The sequence below is a fragment of the Hydra vulgaris genome, chromosome 01 (assembly GCF_038396675.1).
Source record: "Hydra vulgaris chromosome 01, alternate assembly HydraT2T_AEP".
Classification (NCBI taxonomy): Eukaryota; Metazoa; Cnidaria; class Hydrozoa; order Anthoathecata; family Hydridae; genus Hydra; species Hydra vulgaris.
The window spans coordinates 32,841,113-32,859,660 of record NC_088920.1 but is presented as its reverse complement, the minus strand read 5'-3'; the positions used below and the strand labels follow the sequence as shown (position 1 = coordinate 32,859,660).

General features: G+C 28.4%; 1 protein-coding gene across 2 annotated transcripts in view; it reads left to right on the top strand.

Annotated features, from left to right (window-relative positions):
- LOC105844212 (uncharacterized) overlaps positions 1-14,916 on the top strand; it is a 139,604-nt gene extending 124,688 nt beyond the window's left edge. For both annotated transcript variants that reach the window (XM_065787941.1, XM_065787940.1), the window contains 6 exons: positions 5,115-5,299; positions 13,060-13,179; positions 13,326-13,540; positions 14,211-14,251; positions 14,355-14,451; positions 14,534-14,916. In XM_065787941.1, the coding sequence (XP_065644013.1) occupies positions 5,115-5,299; positions 13,060-13,179; positions 13,326-13,540; positions 14,211-14,251; positions 14,355-14,451; positions 14,534-14,762 (887 nt within the window). In that variant the 3' untranslated portion in view covers positions 14,763-14,916. The remainder of the gene's footprint in view (positions 1-5,114; positions 5,300-13,059; positions 13,180-13,325; positions 13,541-14,210; positions 14,252-14,354; positions 14,452-14,533) is intronic.
- The last annotated feature ends 3,632 nt before the right edge of the window (positions 14,917-18,548 follow it).

Genomic DNA, 18,548 nt, shown 5'->3' with positions numbered 1-18,548 from the left:
AACCCGTTGTGCACATAGCATCATGACTGGTTTTTGGCCTAAAGTGGAACCTCTTGGAGAGGACGTAAAACCAAAGTCCAATCGTTTCTTGATAGTGAAAACTGCTGTTTTACTTAGTCCACATTTCTTGGCAATTACCCGTTGTGAAAATATTTCCCACTTTAATAATGCTTAAACTTTGCCTCCCTTTCTTGGACTAGGGTCAGCAATTTTACCCATATTTTGAAAATATAATAAAATCTGACAACAAAAAATTCTTAAATAATCAAAATCACATATTTAAAATCAGAAAAATATTAAACTGTATCACTATCAACAGCAATAATCTAACAAATATTCAATTAAAGGTTGTTTGAACCATACGTATTCACTTGTCTGCAACTTACATTTCACAACGCAAAATATACCAAATGTTCACTAACACACATAATTCTACAATAAAAGTTAACAGATTCAAATTCAAATCAATAATTTCAATACTCAGCCACACCCACAGGATGTTGATGATAAAATAAAGCAGTGTTGCCACTTTTTTAGAATCTAAAACGTGTTATCAACTATTGTATATATATATATATGTGTGTATATATATATATATATATATATATATATATATATATATATATATGTATATATATATATGTGTATATATATATATATATATATATATATATATATATATATATATATATATATATATATATATATATATATATATATATATATATATATATTAGGGTGCCTCAGAATGAGAGAATTTTTAAAATAAAAATATGTATCTTTCTAAATTTGGTCTAAATATATAAAAAATAGATTTCAAAAGATACCAGTCACTTTCTGACCATTTTAGACAATCACTCAAAGCTCATTTTTGTGAAAAAAATGTCACTTTTTTGTCAAAAATTGCTGATTTCTGTGACGTTGAGGGTCTAATATAAACCAATTTGTCTGAATTAAAAAAAAAAGGCCTACACTACACACATTTTGCATTTAAAATCATATGTATATTTGTTTTTGTTTTATTACCAAGCATTTATTATCATCCATAAATTTGCAAAATTTGTGACTTTAGTTGTGATATTAAGAAAGCATTTGAAGTATACAAATACATTTTTTCTAATATAATAAAAATGTTTTTTGGTTAAAAATATTGTACATTGCTTGCAACTTTAATTAGTTACGTATTTGAAGGTAAGTTTCCTTGACATTCTCTCATCCCCCTCCGCCTGCCATTTTCTAAAATAAATATATAAAATATAATAAAATAAATAGCAAACAATTATACTTTATGTTCTTTTACTAAAGTTTCATATGAATTTATTTTCATATAAAAAACAATTAATATGAAGCCACTACATTGATTTAAAATTTGAAATTTGCATTTTTGATTTTGAATTTTAAAACTCAAAATAAAAATTTAACTGAACAACCAGAAGGTGCTCGACCTGTTTGCAAGATGAGCTAAAAATTATCCTCTTTATATATCATATATATTATATTATATATCATAACAAGTATTGATTTGAGCTATCAGAAACACAAGATTTTGCACAATAACAGTTTGAGATCTTCTAAAAAGATTTTTCATATTATTGATAAAGCTACGTCTGCTATTTCAGGAAAATAAAAATAATGTACAGTTATCAATTCGGTTTTATGATATTTTTTATTTACCTGAAAAGAAGTCATGGTCACTAAAACACATTTTCTTCTCAATATTGACACCAATCCATCACATTATTATACTCTGTAAGATTAATAATGCACCCTTTTTATACTATTTATATTGTATTGGTAATACTATTTTAATAAAAGCCTATATGGTTTAGGAACGCAACTTCCAATGGGTATGGATATCTTGCAACACTTTAAATATTGTCAATCAAATTTGCCAAATGGAATTACAAAAAAGTTGGATATTTTATATTGTCCTACAAAGTCAAACTTAAAGGTTAATAGGTGTCAACTAGTTGAATGTGAATGTATCATGGTGAAAATAAAACATCCATGGATTAAAGCAGGGTTTTCAGTTATTAGTGACGTAAATACTTGAAAAAGTTTAAAAAATCTTGAGCAAAAATATGCTAATTTATTAAAGAATGTCAAAAGAAACTCAAAACAAGATATTAAAAATCAAATAGGATTTGAAAATTTTGTCAAACATATTTTTTGGGTGGGAATTCCAGAACTAAAAGATTTTATTAAAAGTGACAAGCTTAGATCCAATGAACCTAAAATCGAAGATTTACACTTCTTAGAAGATCAAGAAGGTCCAATTATATCATTTGGGTCCTCTAGACACTAAATGCACTAAGAAAGTAATTTGTTTATGTTTAGGTTGTGAGAATTTGCATAGTGTAAGTTTTATTTTTTTAAATGTTTAGGCAGTTTTGCGTCAGATCTTAATTAAATGATGCTCTCAAAGTAGATGAACTATTGAGTTTTCTTTACTATATGGAGTGAAGCATTAGTATATAAAATATTGATTTAACTAACTTTTGTTTTTGGACTTAGTTGGATGTTGATTCTCATCCACACATTTAGTTTTTAAGTAATATACTCTTTATAGTTTGATAAATTTATTAAATATGCTCTAACTTTGTGTTTTTGTCACTCTAACAACTTATAAGTAATAAATTTATTTTTATATAAGGTAAAATCATTAAATATAAATTAGTGCAAAAATGCAATGAAAATTGAATCACCGAGTAAAATCTTAAAATTTTACAAAGAAAACGTTAGCAGTAATGATGAGCTAAGTTCAGATAACTTTTCTGATTCTGACTTTGAGCCAGGCGAACGAATAAAAAGAAAAAATAGACCAAGCAGTGCAAAAGTTCGGGCCAACATTCCTAAAGATATTTATTCCGGAAATGTTGCTTTAATGGCAACTGGTAATAACATCTCTCTTATGGTTCTGCAGAGAATTACATCGGCGGTTGTTTAAGCTGCAGGAGTAGACATGAACGCCATCAAATCAAGTCTCTCAACTGTAGCTAGAATGAAAAGAGAAAATAAAGAAATTTCATACATTGCTAAAGAAGATATTAAAACAAAAGTGCGTTTATCAACATTTCCATATATAATTCATTTTGATGGAAAACCTATATTTAAGACAATTAAAGAAAAGAAATTAAAATGCAAGTGACTAGCTGTACTAGTAAATATTAATGGCGAATCACACTTGTTGGGTGTGCCTTCTTTACCATCCTTTTTAGGAGACAATCAATATAAAGGAATAATGCAGTTGTTAGATGAATATGGTATTAAATCAAATGTTGGTGGATTGTGCTTTGACAAAACAGCAACAAATACTGGGATTACAAAAGGGACAGTTAATAGAATTACTATGATTTAGGTAAATATATTCTCCAGCTTGCTTGCAGGCACCATGTTACAGAGCTTAGAATAAGTCATTTTCAGAAACATGTTACTCATGAAGAAAAAGTAGGACCAGAAAATCTTTTTTTTAAAAGATTAAGAAATAAGTTTGACAATCCAGAGTTTCATTACAATCCTAAAAACATATTAAGGTTTGATTGGTCATTAAAGGCCGGTACTGTAGTTAAAAAAGCAGCAACAGATGCACTCGAATATTGCAAAAAATACATTAAAATGAGAAATATTGCTAGGGAAGACAGAAAAGAACTAGCAGAGGTTGTAATTATTTATTTATCGAAATCAAGAATTGTTAAAAAAAAAAAAACCAGGAGAAGTTCATCGTGCAAGATTTCTTAGCTCAGCTCTTTATTATACAAAGTTACATCTGCTACCTAAACAACTAGATTTTTTGATAAAAGAGGAAGATGTAAAATCTCAAGTAGAACAAATGTGGAGTTTATTTGTTGTTTTTATGCTCCATGGTACTTGCAAAGCCACAACCCTATTAAAGTCCTATACCTTGATATTACAGCTCTACATAAAATGACTCTGTATAAAGATGTTTACCAAGTAAAAGAAGCTGTAGATAAAGTCATTGACTCAATATTAAAACACTCTTGGTACTTAGACTTAATTTTGATACCTCTTTTGTTTCTAGATTACAAAGTTCCTGATAACGATCAAACACTAATTGCCAAATCAATTTTATCTTGATAAAATTTATCTTGACAAAATGCCATCTTTAAAGGAATCTGATTACAAAATTGAAAATAAGCTGAAAGTGGATATCAAAGAGATAATCAACCTAGATAGTAGCAACAGATAGTAATCCACCAAATTTGGCAGTGTTAGTTAACAAGTTTTCCTACTTTATTTTTGCAGTAAATAGGTTTACAGAAGATAGAATACACAATTGGTTGTCACTTCCACCATCTTTCTGACACATTTTTCTATGCAAAAATTTTGATTATAGATTAAAGAAATCTAGGCATGATGCAGGAGTTTATCCATAGATACATTAGTGAAGAAGAAAAACAAATGATGACTGGTAACCATAGACAAAGTTTGTTATGCCATGAAAAAACCTGAAAAAAGCTCCAGCAAGATGACAAAAAGGAATATGGAAATAGGTTTCATTAAAATTAATAATTTCAAGAAATTCAAAAGTGATTAGAAAACTTTTTTTTTTCTTTTGTAGGCTTTTTTGTAAGGTAAATAAAAAAACTTGTTTTTATCATAATTGGTGTGAGTAACTTAAATATTGATTTTGGCGTAAAAGCTTGAATCAATTTTTAATTAGTAAAAAAATGAGGAGGGACCCGTTGTTAGATAAGAGTGAGGGGAGCGGTAAGGCAAATACATTACTAATTGAAGTAACAAGCAATTTACAATATTATCAACCAAAAAATATTTTTATTACACATGGCCGTCAACACCGGGAGGGGGCATGCCCCTCCCCCCTTTCTTTTGTTTCGAGGACCTTTTTTTATTATAAATAAAATTGAAAAAATGTTTTGAAAATTCTCTCATTCTGATTCACCCTATATATATATATATATATATATATATATATATATATATATATATATATATATATATATATATATATATATATATATATATATATATATATATCTTATGATCGCATAAAGCATAAAACTCTTTATTATTATTATGTTTCAATTTTAATTTTAGATATTTTATTATTATCATTCTAATATATATATATATAGATTCGGCAGACAAATCTGAACTGAATGATTTCTGTGAAGAAATCAATTTGATGAAAGAGATTGGATTTCATAAGAATATTGTAAACATGATTGGTTGTTCAACAATGAAAAAACCTTTATGTTTAATTGTCGAATTCATGGAGAATGGAGATTTATTGCATTTTTTGAGAAAAAGACGAGCCAAAGTAAAATAATCAATATTTTTTATATTATTTTTTTATTTATTTATATTTTGAATTTATTTAATTTTGAATTTAATTTATTTAAATTAATTTTTATTGTAAATTAATTATCAATACATTTTTTGAAACAAACTATACTCTAGTTCATACACTAATATTTTAGGCTAAGTTCAACTAAAAATAAGAAATTTTTGATTTAAAAGTAAAATATAGTTTATTAACTGTAAATTTTTGATTATTTAAATGCCTTTTAAAGTTATTCAATATATATATATATATATATATATATATATATATATATATATATATATATATATATATATATATATATATATATATATATATATATATTAAAACTAAAACTCAGTTTTATGGTTCTGAGGCCGGCTGGTAGTCAGGTTTCCTGAACTCTGTGGTATCTCTCGGAGAGGCTGATTCCATCAATAGCTGAAAAATATCAAATTAACAGTGCCATGTTGCACAACAAATTTAAAAATGAATAAAATACCAAAAACTATAAAACACAAAAAACCATCATCATCACCAAGTTCTCTAAACCTAACTCCAATAGTCACATGCTTGGCCTGGGCATTTTTTTAAGAATTCACTCATTTGTCGTGAAACTAGGTTTGAATCCACAGACTATTCTTTTATGTGCTTTTGTTTAGCACCACTTCACTCTATCGTCTTTCTCTTTGTCCTATATCGTTCCCCTTCATCTCAAGACTGCTCTCTTTTTGATGTTATTTCTGATCATATTGACCAAGCCCTCTCTTTTTCCATCAGTCTATATTGTTGTTGTTGGTGACTTTGATGCTCATCACACTGAATGGCTTGACTCTAGTGTCAGTGACTCTGCAGGCTTTAAAGCCCACAGACTTTCTCAATCCCTAACTCAAATAGTCAACTTTCCAACTTGCTTTCCAGACAACACAAATCATTTACCTTCTCTACTCGACTTATGTCTTGTTTCTGATCCTGGTCAGTGTTCAGTTTCTCCACATTCACCTTAGGTGTTTTTGATCACAGTTTGATCTCTCTTAAACTAATATCTCATTTTTATTCATCACCTGAATCCCCCTATTATCGTACCTCTTACAACTACCTTAAAGCTGACTGGGATTCTTTCCGTGATTTTCTTCGTGATGGCCCTTGGGCAGAAATCTTTTGTCTTCCTGTCGACAAATGTGCTTCTTACATAACTTCGTGGATTCAAGATGACATGGAATCTTTTGTTCCCTCTTGATGATTCCAGGTCAAGCTTTACTCTCCTTTATGGTTTTCCTCGCATTGCGCTGCTGCGATTGCCAATCGAAATTGTTACTTCCATATCTATCAGCAAAACAATTTTCCAGAAAACAGACTTCTGTTTATTACTGCTATAAACCATTGTAAATAGGTTTGTCTAATGCCAAAGCCCGCTATTCTCATGTCATGAAATCTCGTATTTCATCACCAAAATTAGGTTCTCGTGACTTCCGGAGAATTTTCAATAATATTAATAATAAGGACAAATCTGTTATTCCACCTCACTTGTATGGTTCAGACTTTGTCATCTCACCTAAAGACAAAGCTGAATTGTTTGCTAAGAACTTTTCATCAATATCATCTCTTGATTCCATGCGTTCTTCAACAAACAGGTTAATCCATTGCTTGACATTCGTATCACTCCAGCTTCTGTATCTAAAGTGATTTCCTGTTTAGACTCTTCTACAGCTTGTGGCCCGGACAACATACCTGTTATTGTCTTGCAGAAGTGTTCTCCAGAACTGTCGTCTATACTCTCAAAACTATTCAACAAGTGATTATCAGTCTTATTTTCCAGCCTGCTGGAAAGCGGCATCCGTTATCCCTATTTTTAAAAATTCTGGAGAGTGATCTGATTTGTCTAACTACTGTTCCATTAGTTATTTAGTCCATTATTAGAATCTTCAATTAACAAACACTCAATTTCTCATCTTGAATCTAATAACTTACTTTCTGACCATTAATATGGTTTCGATCTTTTCGTTCTACAGCTGATTTGCTAACAGTAATAACCGATAGGTTTTTTCGTGCATTAGATAATCGCTCTTGACATTTCTAAAGCTTTTGATAAAGTTTGGCATGCTGGTTTTCTCCATAAGTTTTTTTTTTCCGGTGTATCTAGCAACATCTTTAAGATTATTGAATCCTTCCTTTCCAATTGTAGTATAAAAGTTGTTCTTGATGGACAGCACTCTTCTTCTTGTTCTGTAACTTTAGGGGTTCCTCAAGGTTCAAAATTTGGCCCTATACTCTTTTTAATTTACATTAACAATCTTCCAGATATTCTCACATCTAAGGCGGCATTGTTCACTGATGATATTACCATTTATTCTCGTCATGATAGACATGATATACATCTTTTAGACAACGTGCAAAAATGCATTGTAAACATAGTTGGACCTGCTCTTGCAGCCAGCTTCCAACCATTATCTCATCGCTGTAATGTTGCTTCTCTTTCTCTTTTCTACAAATACTATAAGGGGCACTGCTCTAAAGAGCTAGCGTCTCTTGTGCCATCTACTAAAATTCATTCTTGTATTACTCATCATTCAATTAAGTCTCATCCTTTTTTTATGACTGTTCCTAAGTGCTCCAAAAATTCTTTATTTTCTCTTCCAGTAACTACCAACTTTAATTAGTGGTTGCTTTCAGTCTCGTTGGAAGCGAAGATTTAAAAAAAAAAAACATCTTACAGGTATTTTGTACAATTTTATTATACCTGCTATATACAGGGCTCTTTTATTTTCAAGTAATACATAGGTCTTAATAGGCACGTACAGTTGCCCTATGTATACTTTTAAAATAAAAAATGTCTATAAGTTAGTTACAAAGGGATAGAGATAGTGTATCATAGGTCGCTGTGAAAACATTTTTATAAAATTAAAAAAAATATTTGTCAAAACAATTGTCAATTATTAGACAATATTTTTCTGAAATGGTCATCACAAATAATTAAAGCTTTATCGACAATAATCTTTTGATATAATATTGATTTGTAGGAAATTGAACTAATATCTCGTTGGTTTTATGTACATTTTTCATTTCATGTGTGATGAATATTAAAAGTAAGCATGGTAATAATAATCCTATGATTTTATAAATAAAGTCACAAATAGTTAGAATTCAAAATCTTTATTACTGTATTTGCAATTGCTAAATTTATTATTATAAATATTAATAGAAATGGGGGAAATACCATAAAAATATACAACTGTAGGATACATTGAAAGATGTAACACAATAAATTCCATGTCTTCTGTTAAAAACTGAGCAACTTTTGTTCTTTTTTTATGTGAACTTTGAATACAATCTTCTGTTATATATTTTTTTAAATTATGAACAGTCCGTCTTACATAGAATACACTTATTCGGGTATTTACCCGCAAACATATTTTTCTATAACCATTGTCACTTATTGTTAAACACCACATTACGATTTCAATGTAATTTCTTCTTGAATGTGCATTTTTACAGTTTTTCTGTTGTAAATAGCTGTGTGATTTTACAAACAAAATAATATTATTTTGATAGGCACCCCAATTAACATGGCTACCAAAAAAAAGCAAAGAAAAACAGAAGATGAAAACTGCAACTTTAAAGTTGAGTGGACCGAGAATTTTGTGTTTATTCAAAACTTTAATGCACTTTTGACATGTCTTATTTGTAAGGAGAAGTTTGCACATAACAAGAAGTCAAATTTAGAGTGATACTTTACAAGAAAGCACGTGTCATTCAGCACTAAATATCCTACCGGTGATGCAATAAAGAAAGCAATTGAGGAACTTCAGAAGAGTCAAAAGTTGTCAACTTCTGTGTTTAATAACTTGATGCAAACTTCCAACAATATTAATATGGCAAGTTTTGTTTTTAGCCATGAGATTGCTAAGAAAGGGGAAACCGTACACAGACGGCGAATACATAAAAAATTGTTTTATAAATGCATCTGAAGAGCTATTTCGGGATTTTAAGAACAAAGCAGATATTCTAAAAAGAATTAAAAAGGTACCATTGTCTGCCAAAACCATTAAAGATAGAACAATTAAAATGTGTTCGAATATAACCACCCAGCATATCCAAGATCTGAAATTGATTTCGGCTTTGTCAATAGCAGTTGATGAGTCTTGTGACATAAATGATACAGCGCAAGTTTCACTTTTTGTAAGATTTATGTCTCATTCAAGCCCTAAGGAAGAACTTTTAGGATTATTGCCACTCAAGGGTCAGACGCGTGGAGAAGACATTGCAAATGCTGTAATTAAGTGTATGGATAAACATAATATTTATTGGATAAAGTTGTGTCGATTTTGACAGATGGGGCCAAAAGTATGACTGGCGTAAGAAAAGGGTTTGTTGCTATTTTAAAAGAAAAAATAAATTACGAGAATTTTATTTAAGATTGAATACTTGTTTATTGAATATATTATATTATTGAATATTGAATATTAAATATTTTGTTTACCATTGAATACTTGTTTACCATTGAATACTTGTTTACCATTGTATCATTCACCAAGAAGCGCTTTGTGCGCAAACATTTCCGGATGAAATTTGTAAAGTTATGGAATTAGTGATTAAAATTATCAACTCCATTTTAGCCAAAGCTCTTAATCATCGCCAATTCAAAGAATTGGTGATGATTAAGAATTTATTTGAAATGGAATTTATTTGAAAATGAATTTATTTGAAATGGAAAGTAAATACGCTGATTTTGCTTCATAACAAGGTACATTGGTTATCAAGAGGGAACATTTTAAAATGTTTCGCGTCCCTTTTTCTGGAAATTAAAGAATTTCTCCTTGAGAAGGGCATTTACTATCCAGAACTAACAGATGAACAGTGGATTCAAAACTTTTATTTCATGGTAGATGTTACATCTCATCTAAATCAGCTTAATCGTAAACTACAAGGAAAAAGGAAACTTAATTTTTTTGATGTTAGAAGAAGTAGTAACATTCGAAAACAAATTATCCATTTTTGCCCAGGATTTTGAAAAGGGAAACATTTTTTTTACTTTCCGAGCCTGCTGAAGCATAGTCAAGAAAATAATTCCCCTATTGATAAACACCATTTTAAAACAATAATTTTAAATATGAGGGAAGCATTTCTCAGTAGGAATTTAAAAACAGCAGACCAAATTAAGCATTTGTCAAAAATCCTCTTAATGCTACAATAACCAAATTGAAATTTACTTCTTTTGAAATTGAAATTGCTAGCTTTGAAATACAATTGCTGGATATAAAAAACAAGGAGATACAGCGCTTTTAATTTAAACGTCTTTATGTTGAATTGGAAATATTGGAGAACATAAGTGGAGAACACAAGTGGTCTGCTTTGAATGATCTGGAGAAGGAAGACATGATCGTTTTCAACATTTGGAATAGTATTCCTGACTCTTACGATCAGCTGAAAAAACTCGCGTTGGCTGTTCTTTCCCTTTTTGGTTCTACATATATATGCTAACAATCTTTTTCAAGCATGAACATTATCAAGAGTAAACTGAGAAATCATCTTATTGATGAGAACTTGGACTAAAATTAAAAACAACAACATACAAACCTGACTTACTTAAACTTTCCAAGGAAATACAAGCACATTGTTCGCATTAATAAATATTTTTAAGTATGAAATTTATGTAATAAAAGTGTGTAATAAAAGTTTACTTAACAATCAGATTTGGCTCCCATTTTTTAAATTGTTGTAATGCTCATATTTGGCTCATTTGCTAAAAAGTTTGCCGACCACTGGTTTAGTGCATTGTTAACACACATATCTTGCATTAGTATGTAATTATTTATAACTATGAGTATTTTGTATTTTTCAAATATATGTTTCGTTAGGAGTTTTTTTTAGCAACTTTCTCTTTTTTATCATAAATATAATTTAATTGAAGCTTAATCAAATTTTTATGAACTGATTTGTGAATATGTTTAGTTAGTTGAGTTATATTTGAAACAAAAGGTATTTAATTAATTTTTAAACGTTCAAAGTTTTGAACTTTTAATGAAGACTTTGGATTTGTTAAAATTTCAATATGCACTTGTGTGCAATTTGATTTATATGTAGTTGTATGTACTTGAACTTCAAAATAAAAATTAAAAAAAAAGTATTTTTGCCAAAGTGGGTAATTGTTGACAATCCAACAAAAAATTTTTGTTCTACAATTAGAATTGGATTAAATGGAAGAGACTCCAGATAAGTTTTTTAGTTTAGAACAAATTGAATTTTGTTTTTAACCAAAATATTATAAGAGTTTTAGTATATATCGAAAATCCCTCTGATTTAATCCTGCATTTTGTTAAAGTGGTATAAATCTATGTGTAGGTTTTGTAAGACTTTTATTAGATAGTGGAGGAGGTTTCCTAAAAATTGTAGTAAATGTTTTTTAAGAAGAAAAAGAATCTGAAAATAAATTTAAGAATAGCGGAGTTTAAAAAGTTCTTATTATAGCCATTGTTGAAGATATTCCTGAAAAATATGAAAACCTTAGATTAGTGTTTAAGAAACTTTATCTTGAAGATGTAAACTATTATATTGCTTTAGATCTTTCATCGCTTGCAGGTAAAAAAGCTTGTGGTGTAGTGGAAAATACATGCCTAATATTGGAACTATCAGCGATCTTGATTCCTGTTATGAAGCAAATAATAAAAATGGATTCATCAAATCTTCCATAAAGAAGTTCGATAATCTTGTGAGCAAACATCTAGTATATCTTAACAGTGATAAAAGACTTTGCTAGAAAGTATCTGCCTGAGCTACAACTTATTGGAGCAGTAGATAATATAGCCGGATTTCTTTTAACTGATTGGGATGGTTTGTGTTGCAGTTAAAAAAACACTTTATAATTAAAAGAGGAAATCATGGATGGATGGAAATCATGGATGGGAATAATCCAAATAAAATTTTAAAATTAAAATCTACTTTCTGTGATCCAAAGCTTAAAAACTTTTAAAGTTAAATAGTATATCTTATGAAGGCTTTTATCTTCATATATTATATATTTCTTATTTATTGTTCACCTTATGAAGGCTTTATATTATAACCAAGTTGTACGTTGTTTTTTTATTTTTTTAAACAATATTTTTAAAATGGTAAGCATTATTTGTGTACAACAAATTTTGTACAACAAATTTTTTCTTTCTTGTACACAAAACAAAAAAACGAATTTAGGACACGTGTCTATAAAGGTTTTAATTTTAAAAACGAAACTTGATGTGCCGGTTGGGAACCTAGTTTATAGCTTTCTAGTAATGGTTTTTAGATGAATTTATATTAAATGGATTTTTCAGCTTTGTTTAAAAGTTGATGGAGCGTCATTTGAAAGTTTTATGTATTCATATAGTTATAAAGCAATTCTCTGAGCAGCCGTAGCGCAGTGGTTTGCTTGCCTCATAAGCTAGAGATTCGTGGTTCAACGCCACCTTTGGGCAAGTTTAAAAGATCAGTAAGGAAGGAGGCGTGAACTTCCTTTCAAATGCTCTTCCGCGGTGCTCTGTGATATGACCGTAAGGACTTCTTGGGGCACCTAAAATAATAATTAAAAAAAAAGGTTTTTACTAAAAAAATCTTATATAATGTTTGATTGATTTTATTTATTTAGTTTTTAAGCTTCTAATAAAATATACATTAATAGTTAATAATAATATATTATTTTCAACATAATAACAAATATTGAAAATTATTTTAAAGCTTTTTACAATTAGCTGTTTTTTTTTTTTGAATACTTGAACTTTATATAGACGATGGCAAGTCAAAATCGTACTTCAGAGGTTGTTCTTAATGAAGTTCTTCCTGATGAAAATGAGATAATAACGCTAAATGATTTACTTAGTTTTGCATGGCAAGTGGCATCGGGAATGGTGTGTTTAATTTTATATTATTTATCTGTCATTTTTATATTTTTTAGTTTTATATATATATATATATATATATATATATATATATATATATATATATATATATATATATATACATATATATTTATATTTTTTGATTTTTACTTTAGGAATATCTTTCATGCACAAAACTGGTACATCGAGATCTTGCTGCAAGAAACATATTAGTCGGCGCTGAGAAAAATGTAAAAATATCTGATTTTGGTCTGTCACGTAAAGTCAACGATGAATTAAATTACATGAGCCGCAAAAATCGTCGTTTACCGGTCAAGTGGATGTCAATTGAAGCTATATTTGAACAAATGTTTACATCGAACAGTGATGTGTAATTTTTTAAATTTATTTTGAGGAATACACGCACAATTTGGGGGGAGGGGGTTAGTTGATTTTTAATGTGTTTTTTTTTAAACCTTTAAAATGGACTTGAGTTTTTCCACTCATATTTTTCTTTGCTTAAAAACATTTTTAAACAGATTTTCTTCAAGAAAAATTCTCCTTTGATGTTATCCGTGCACTCCATGATGTTATTTACAATAATCTGCTCTTAGCCTTAGTTTAAAAGATATAGGATCTTCCATCTTTTTAGCAATTAGCGCCTAATTACCAATTAGCGTCATATTATTGATTATGTTCTACGAAATGGATTTTAGAACAAAATAGATACTTTAATTTTTATATAGCTTTACAGTACTCGATTTACAACATTTTACTTTAATGTTTCACAATTGGATAAAATTGCTTAGGTAAAATTGTAATTTTACCGATAAATTTTCATATAGTGACGATTACAATGGTAAATTAATTATGTACTGAGTTACAAATTTTCAGAAGTTACTTGTTTTAAATTTTTAGATTTACCAAGTAGTAAAATTAAACCACTCGCTGCAAAAAGTACTTTTTGCCCAGAATGGTTTTTTTTTAAATCACAAATTTCACTTTTACAAATTTAAAGTAATTGAGTTCATTAATATTAATATGTTTTTAAATAATTTTAGATGGGCTTACGGCGTTGTTTTATTTGAAATATTTACGCTAGGTAAGTTGAAGTTATTTATTCTGAAAAAAAGGTTACGCTTTAAGTAATTGAGTTTAATCGCGATGCATTCGTTTTATTGATATATTTTACTTTATTTTATAAGGAGGAACACCTTATCCAACAATAAGTAATCGTGAACTCCTAACTCTTTTAAAATCTGGTTATAGAATGGATCGACCAGAAAATTGTTCCGAATTCATGTAATTACTATTATTATTATTATTTTTTTTGTCAGTCTATTTTTGCGATTTTTAATTTTAACTTCCTAGAATACATTTTTAGCTACGATATAATGTTGCATTGTTGGAATGAAGATCCGTTAATGCGACCTACTTTTACAGAGTTACGTGAACATCTCGATAGTATAATATCTCAAGGCGATTGTTATTTAAATTTTGAAATTGATGAAAAAAATGCTTATTATAACGTTGCCTCGTTTAACAGTCTGCCGTCTGAAACAGTTGAATTACCGCTCGGCGAAGTGACTGTTAACAACGAACCAGTTTTGTGAACAATTTCTCTATCGAACGGTAGATGCACAAATTTATTATCTATAAATAAATTTTGTATTTTTTGCTGCAATCCATAGTTATAATACGACATGTAATATTAAAATATATGAGCAATAATTATGAAGAGAAATGTAATTGAATAATTCTTGTTTCGATTCGTGTTTTTAATGTAGTAGTTAGGATCGTTAGATGCTTATAAATTTTATTTTTATTATAATTGTTATAAATAGAATGAAATATTTTATTTAAAGTTATTTGGATTTATTAACTTTTTATATTTAAAAATACATTTAATATGAGTATTATTCTAAACATTCTTTGAATTTATATTTATAACTTTTACATTGACTATGTATCTTTATTAAAGTTTTTATTTTGTCGTTTTTATGCGTGAAGTTGTCGACGAGCGACTTATTATACTATAATTTAATACTGTAACTGATGGAAACACCAGTAAATGTTTGCATCAGCTATAGTGACCTATGGTATTTAAATTTTTAAACAACGGTAAATTGATTAGCTCAACTTTATCTATTTCTTTAAATATTTTAAACATTTGTATCATATCCCCTCTTTGTCTTCTTTTCTCCAGAGTTGTTATATAAGGTTTAGCAAAACGATCTTCATACTACTTGAACCCTCTAAAAAAAACATGATTAGCTAAAGAAATAATAATTCTTCTTTTAAATAAAAAATTAACAAAATTTAATCTAGTTAATTATAATTTATTTTTTTCTTCGTTTTACTTTCATTTATTTTTATATATTGCGTTTTGTTAATTTTTATTAATCCTTGATTTCATTAATCGTAAACGTAATTGTGCTTGTTACTAAAAATATATTATCCATTAAAAAAACGGTTTTAAATGTGTTATTAAAATTGATTGCCAATAAAAAAAAATTAACAAGACAAATTTATTCTACAGATCTTTTTTCGCATAAAAGGTTTTTAATAGGTCTTTATTAGGTCGCTTTTTATTAGGTCGTAAGTTTCCGAGTTTTTTTTTTCTTTCGAATAGTTTTTTGTTAGTTTTATTTTTAATAAAACTTTTTCTTGTACTACTTTCATTTTTACTATTTTTCTTCTTCTAACAATCACATTAATATTCTTTACTATTTTTCTTCTTCTAACAATCACATTAATATTCTTTACTATTTTTCTTCTTCTAACAATCACATTAATATTCTTTACTATTTTTCTTCTTTTAACAATCACATTAATATTCTTTACTATTTTTCTTCTTCTAACAATCACATTAATATTCTTTACTATTTTTCTTCTTCTAACAATCACATTAATATTCTTTACTATATTTCTTCTTCTAACAATCACATTAATATTCTTTACTATTTTTCTTCTTCTAACAATCACATTAATATTCTTTACCTTGTACTATATTACAATATATTATATCGATTCGAAGTTTTTTTTATTACTAAGTGCTCGAAGTGAGGCGGGGTGCCATCCTGTCACCTTTTTATAAAGTATAAACCATCCTGCCACCTTTTTATAAATCTCTCTATATAACAATAATTAGGTATTTGATGGTATTTTTAATTTACTGTATACAATCCCGTTACTTTTTTTTCTCTTTTTCAAACACTCTTATTACTCACAGGGACGGCGATAGGGGGGGAGGGGGTGACACTCCTCCAAACACTGAATCTTAGTCGGCACAAAAGGATTATCTGGGACACCAAAAAAAAATTTGGTGTCCCAGATAATCCTTTTGTGGCTGCTTTAAATAAGAATCTTATCACAGAAAAAACTATATCACAGGTAATTAATAATAGATCGAAATATAATCAAAAAATATATGACCGCATAGTTAATATTGTAAACATAATAGCTTATTTTTTTAAATTAATAATGGGTAAGTAAAGCTAGTTTATTTTCATTTGAGAGTTCATCAAACCTGGAAATCTTATCTTCAACTCCTTTACAAAATGCACCGGAATCATCAAATCAGATTACGACATAGGTTATGTGAATTTGATTGAATATATTATAAATTATAATTAAAAAAATTATTGGTTGTTATTTTTGTGTTTCTTTTATTTAGAAAATAAGGAATAACACTGTTGCTTCAGATACTTATATAAATTTACTATCAGCAGCACTAAAATCAACCTTTTCAGCTACAATAGACCATTTGGTGAATTTAAATGTCAGAGACAGAGTTATGTGTGCAATATATAAACATTTTATAATATATTAAGAAAATTTTATTTCGATATGTTACTAAAAAAATATTTTTAAACATATTTAGAACTCTGTTAAGCCAATCATGACAGGCTTAAGCACAACTGAAAGTGTTCAAACTGTTGATAATGTTATTAAAGAAGCTACATATTCTGAGATTATTAATGATAACACAGGTAAGATTTATGTTATGTATGTATGTTATGTTATTAATGATAACTCAGGTAAGCTTTTTATTAATTAAGAACTTAAGTATTTGGCTTTAATATAGTATTCCATAAAATAGTGAAAATTCCAACAAATTGCAAAATGCAGTATGTAAAATGTGAAAAAAAAATATATATTTATATTTTATTCTAGAATTTCTCATATATATTGTTGTATTGTAATTGGTAACTTATTTAATATTTAATGAAATATAGTTGGTGTTTTTTTTTAATTTAAATTAAAAAAAAACACCAACTATATTTTTATGGCTGAATGTTTATATAAATATAAACATCCAGCCATAAAAAAAAAGTTATTTTTTTTATGGCTGAATGTGACAATTGTGCTTATGGTTGGGTTGCTTGCGCTGGAATGCTTGAATCTCTTATATATAATTTCCAGGAATGTAGCTTACTTTTAACAAAACTTAAAACAGAAATTTATCCAAATCCAAATTTATTTTTAGTTTCTACTTCTCATATAGTATCCTCAATAAAAGAAGAATCTGCAAAATATATAGCTATAAGCAAAAAAGTTTTGAGTGCTTTAGTATCACCTTCTCATGAGGAAATTAAAGGGAGTGCAGATTTTTTTATTGAACATGATCCTGGTAAGCGAACTATTGTAAAATCTTTATCTCAAAGGAAGTATCTATTAGGTTTAGGTTCATATCAACCTAAATTGTATGTAACTAAATTTTCAAACAACACGGATATTCCACATGGAAAGCAACGCCAGTTTAGTTCTTTGTGGTATAAAAAATGTCCACACTTAGAATAAAAAAAAAAAGCATCCTGGGTAATATAGTTTAATCAAAGGTGCTGCTTTTTGTTTTATTTTCTCTTTGTTTTCAAATGGTCCAAACAAAACTTATCTTGAGCCTGCTTGGACAGAAACAGGTGTTCGTGCTTGCCATAAAATGAAAGATAGAGGTTCCAAGAAACCTGGTAAGCTTCTTCAGCACTTTTTCGCATTGACTGCATTATAAATAGGCATAACAGAGAAAAAGAAATTCAAGATACGCATCACTAACAATTTCATAAAGAAGTAATAACTTATTGTTTAATACAACTTGTACTCTTGCCAGACAGGACTTAGCTTTAAGGGGGGATGCAAATGAAGAAAATAGCAATTTTAAACAAATTTTATTATTGTTATCAAGACATAATTTTGTAATTAAAAAATGGTTTGACGAGAATTCCGAAAATATAATATCACTTATCTTTCTCAAGTGCTGAAGTAAAAGAAAAACTTATTGCCAAAATAAAAGAAGCAGATATGTATTTAGTTATGGCAGATGCTACTACAGATATTTCACATCGAGGCCAGCTATCAGTTTGTATTCGGTAGTTGATAATTATGGAGAGGTATCAGAA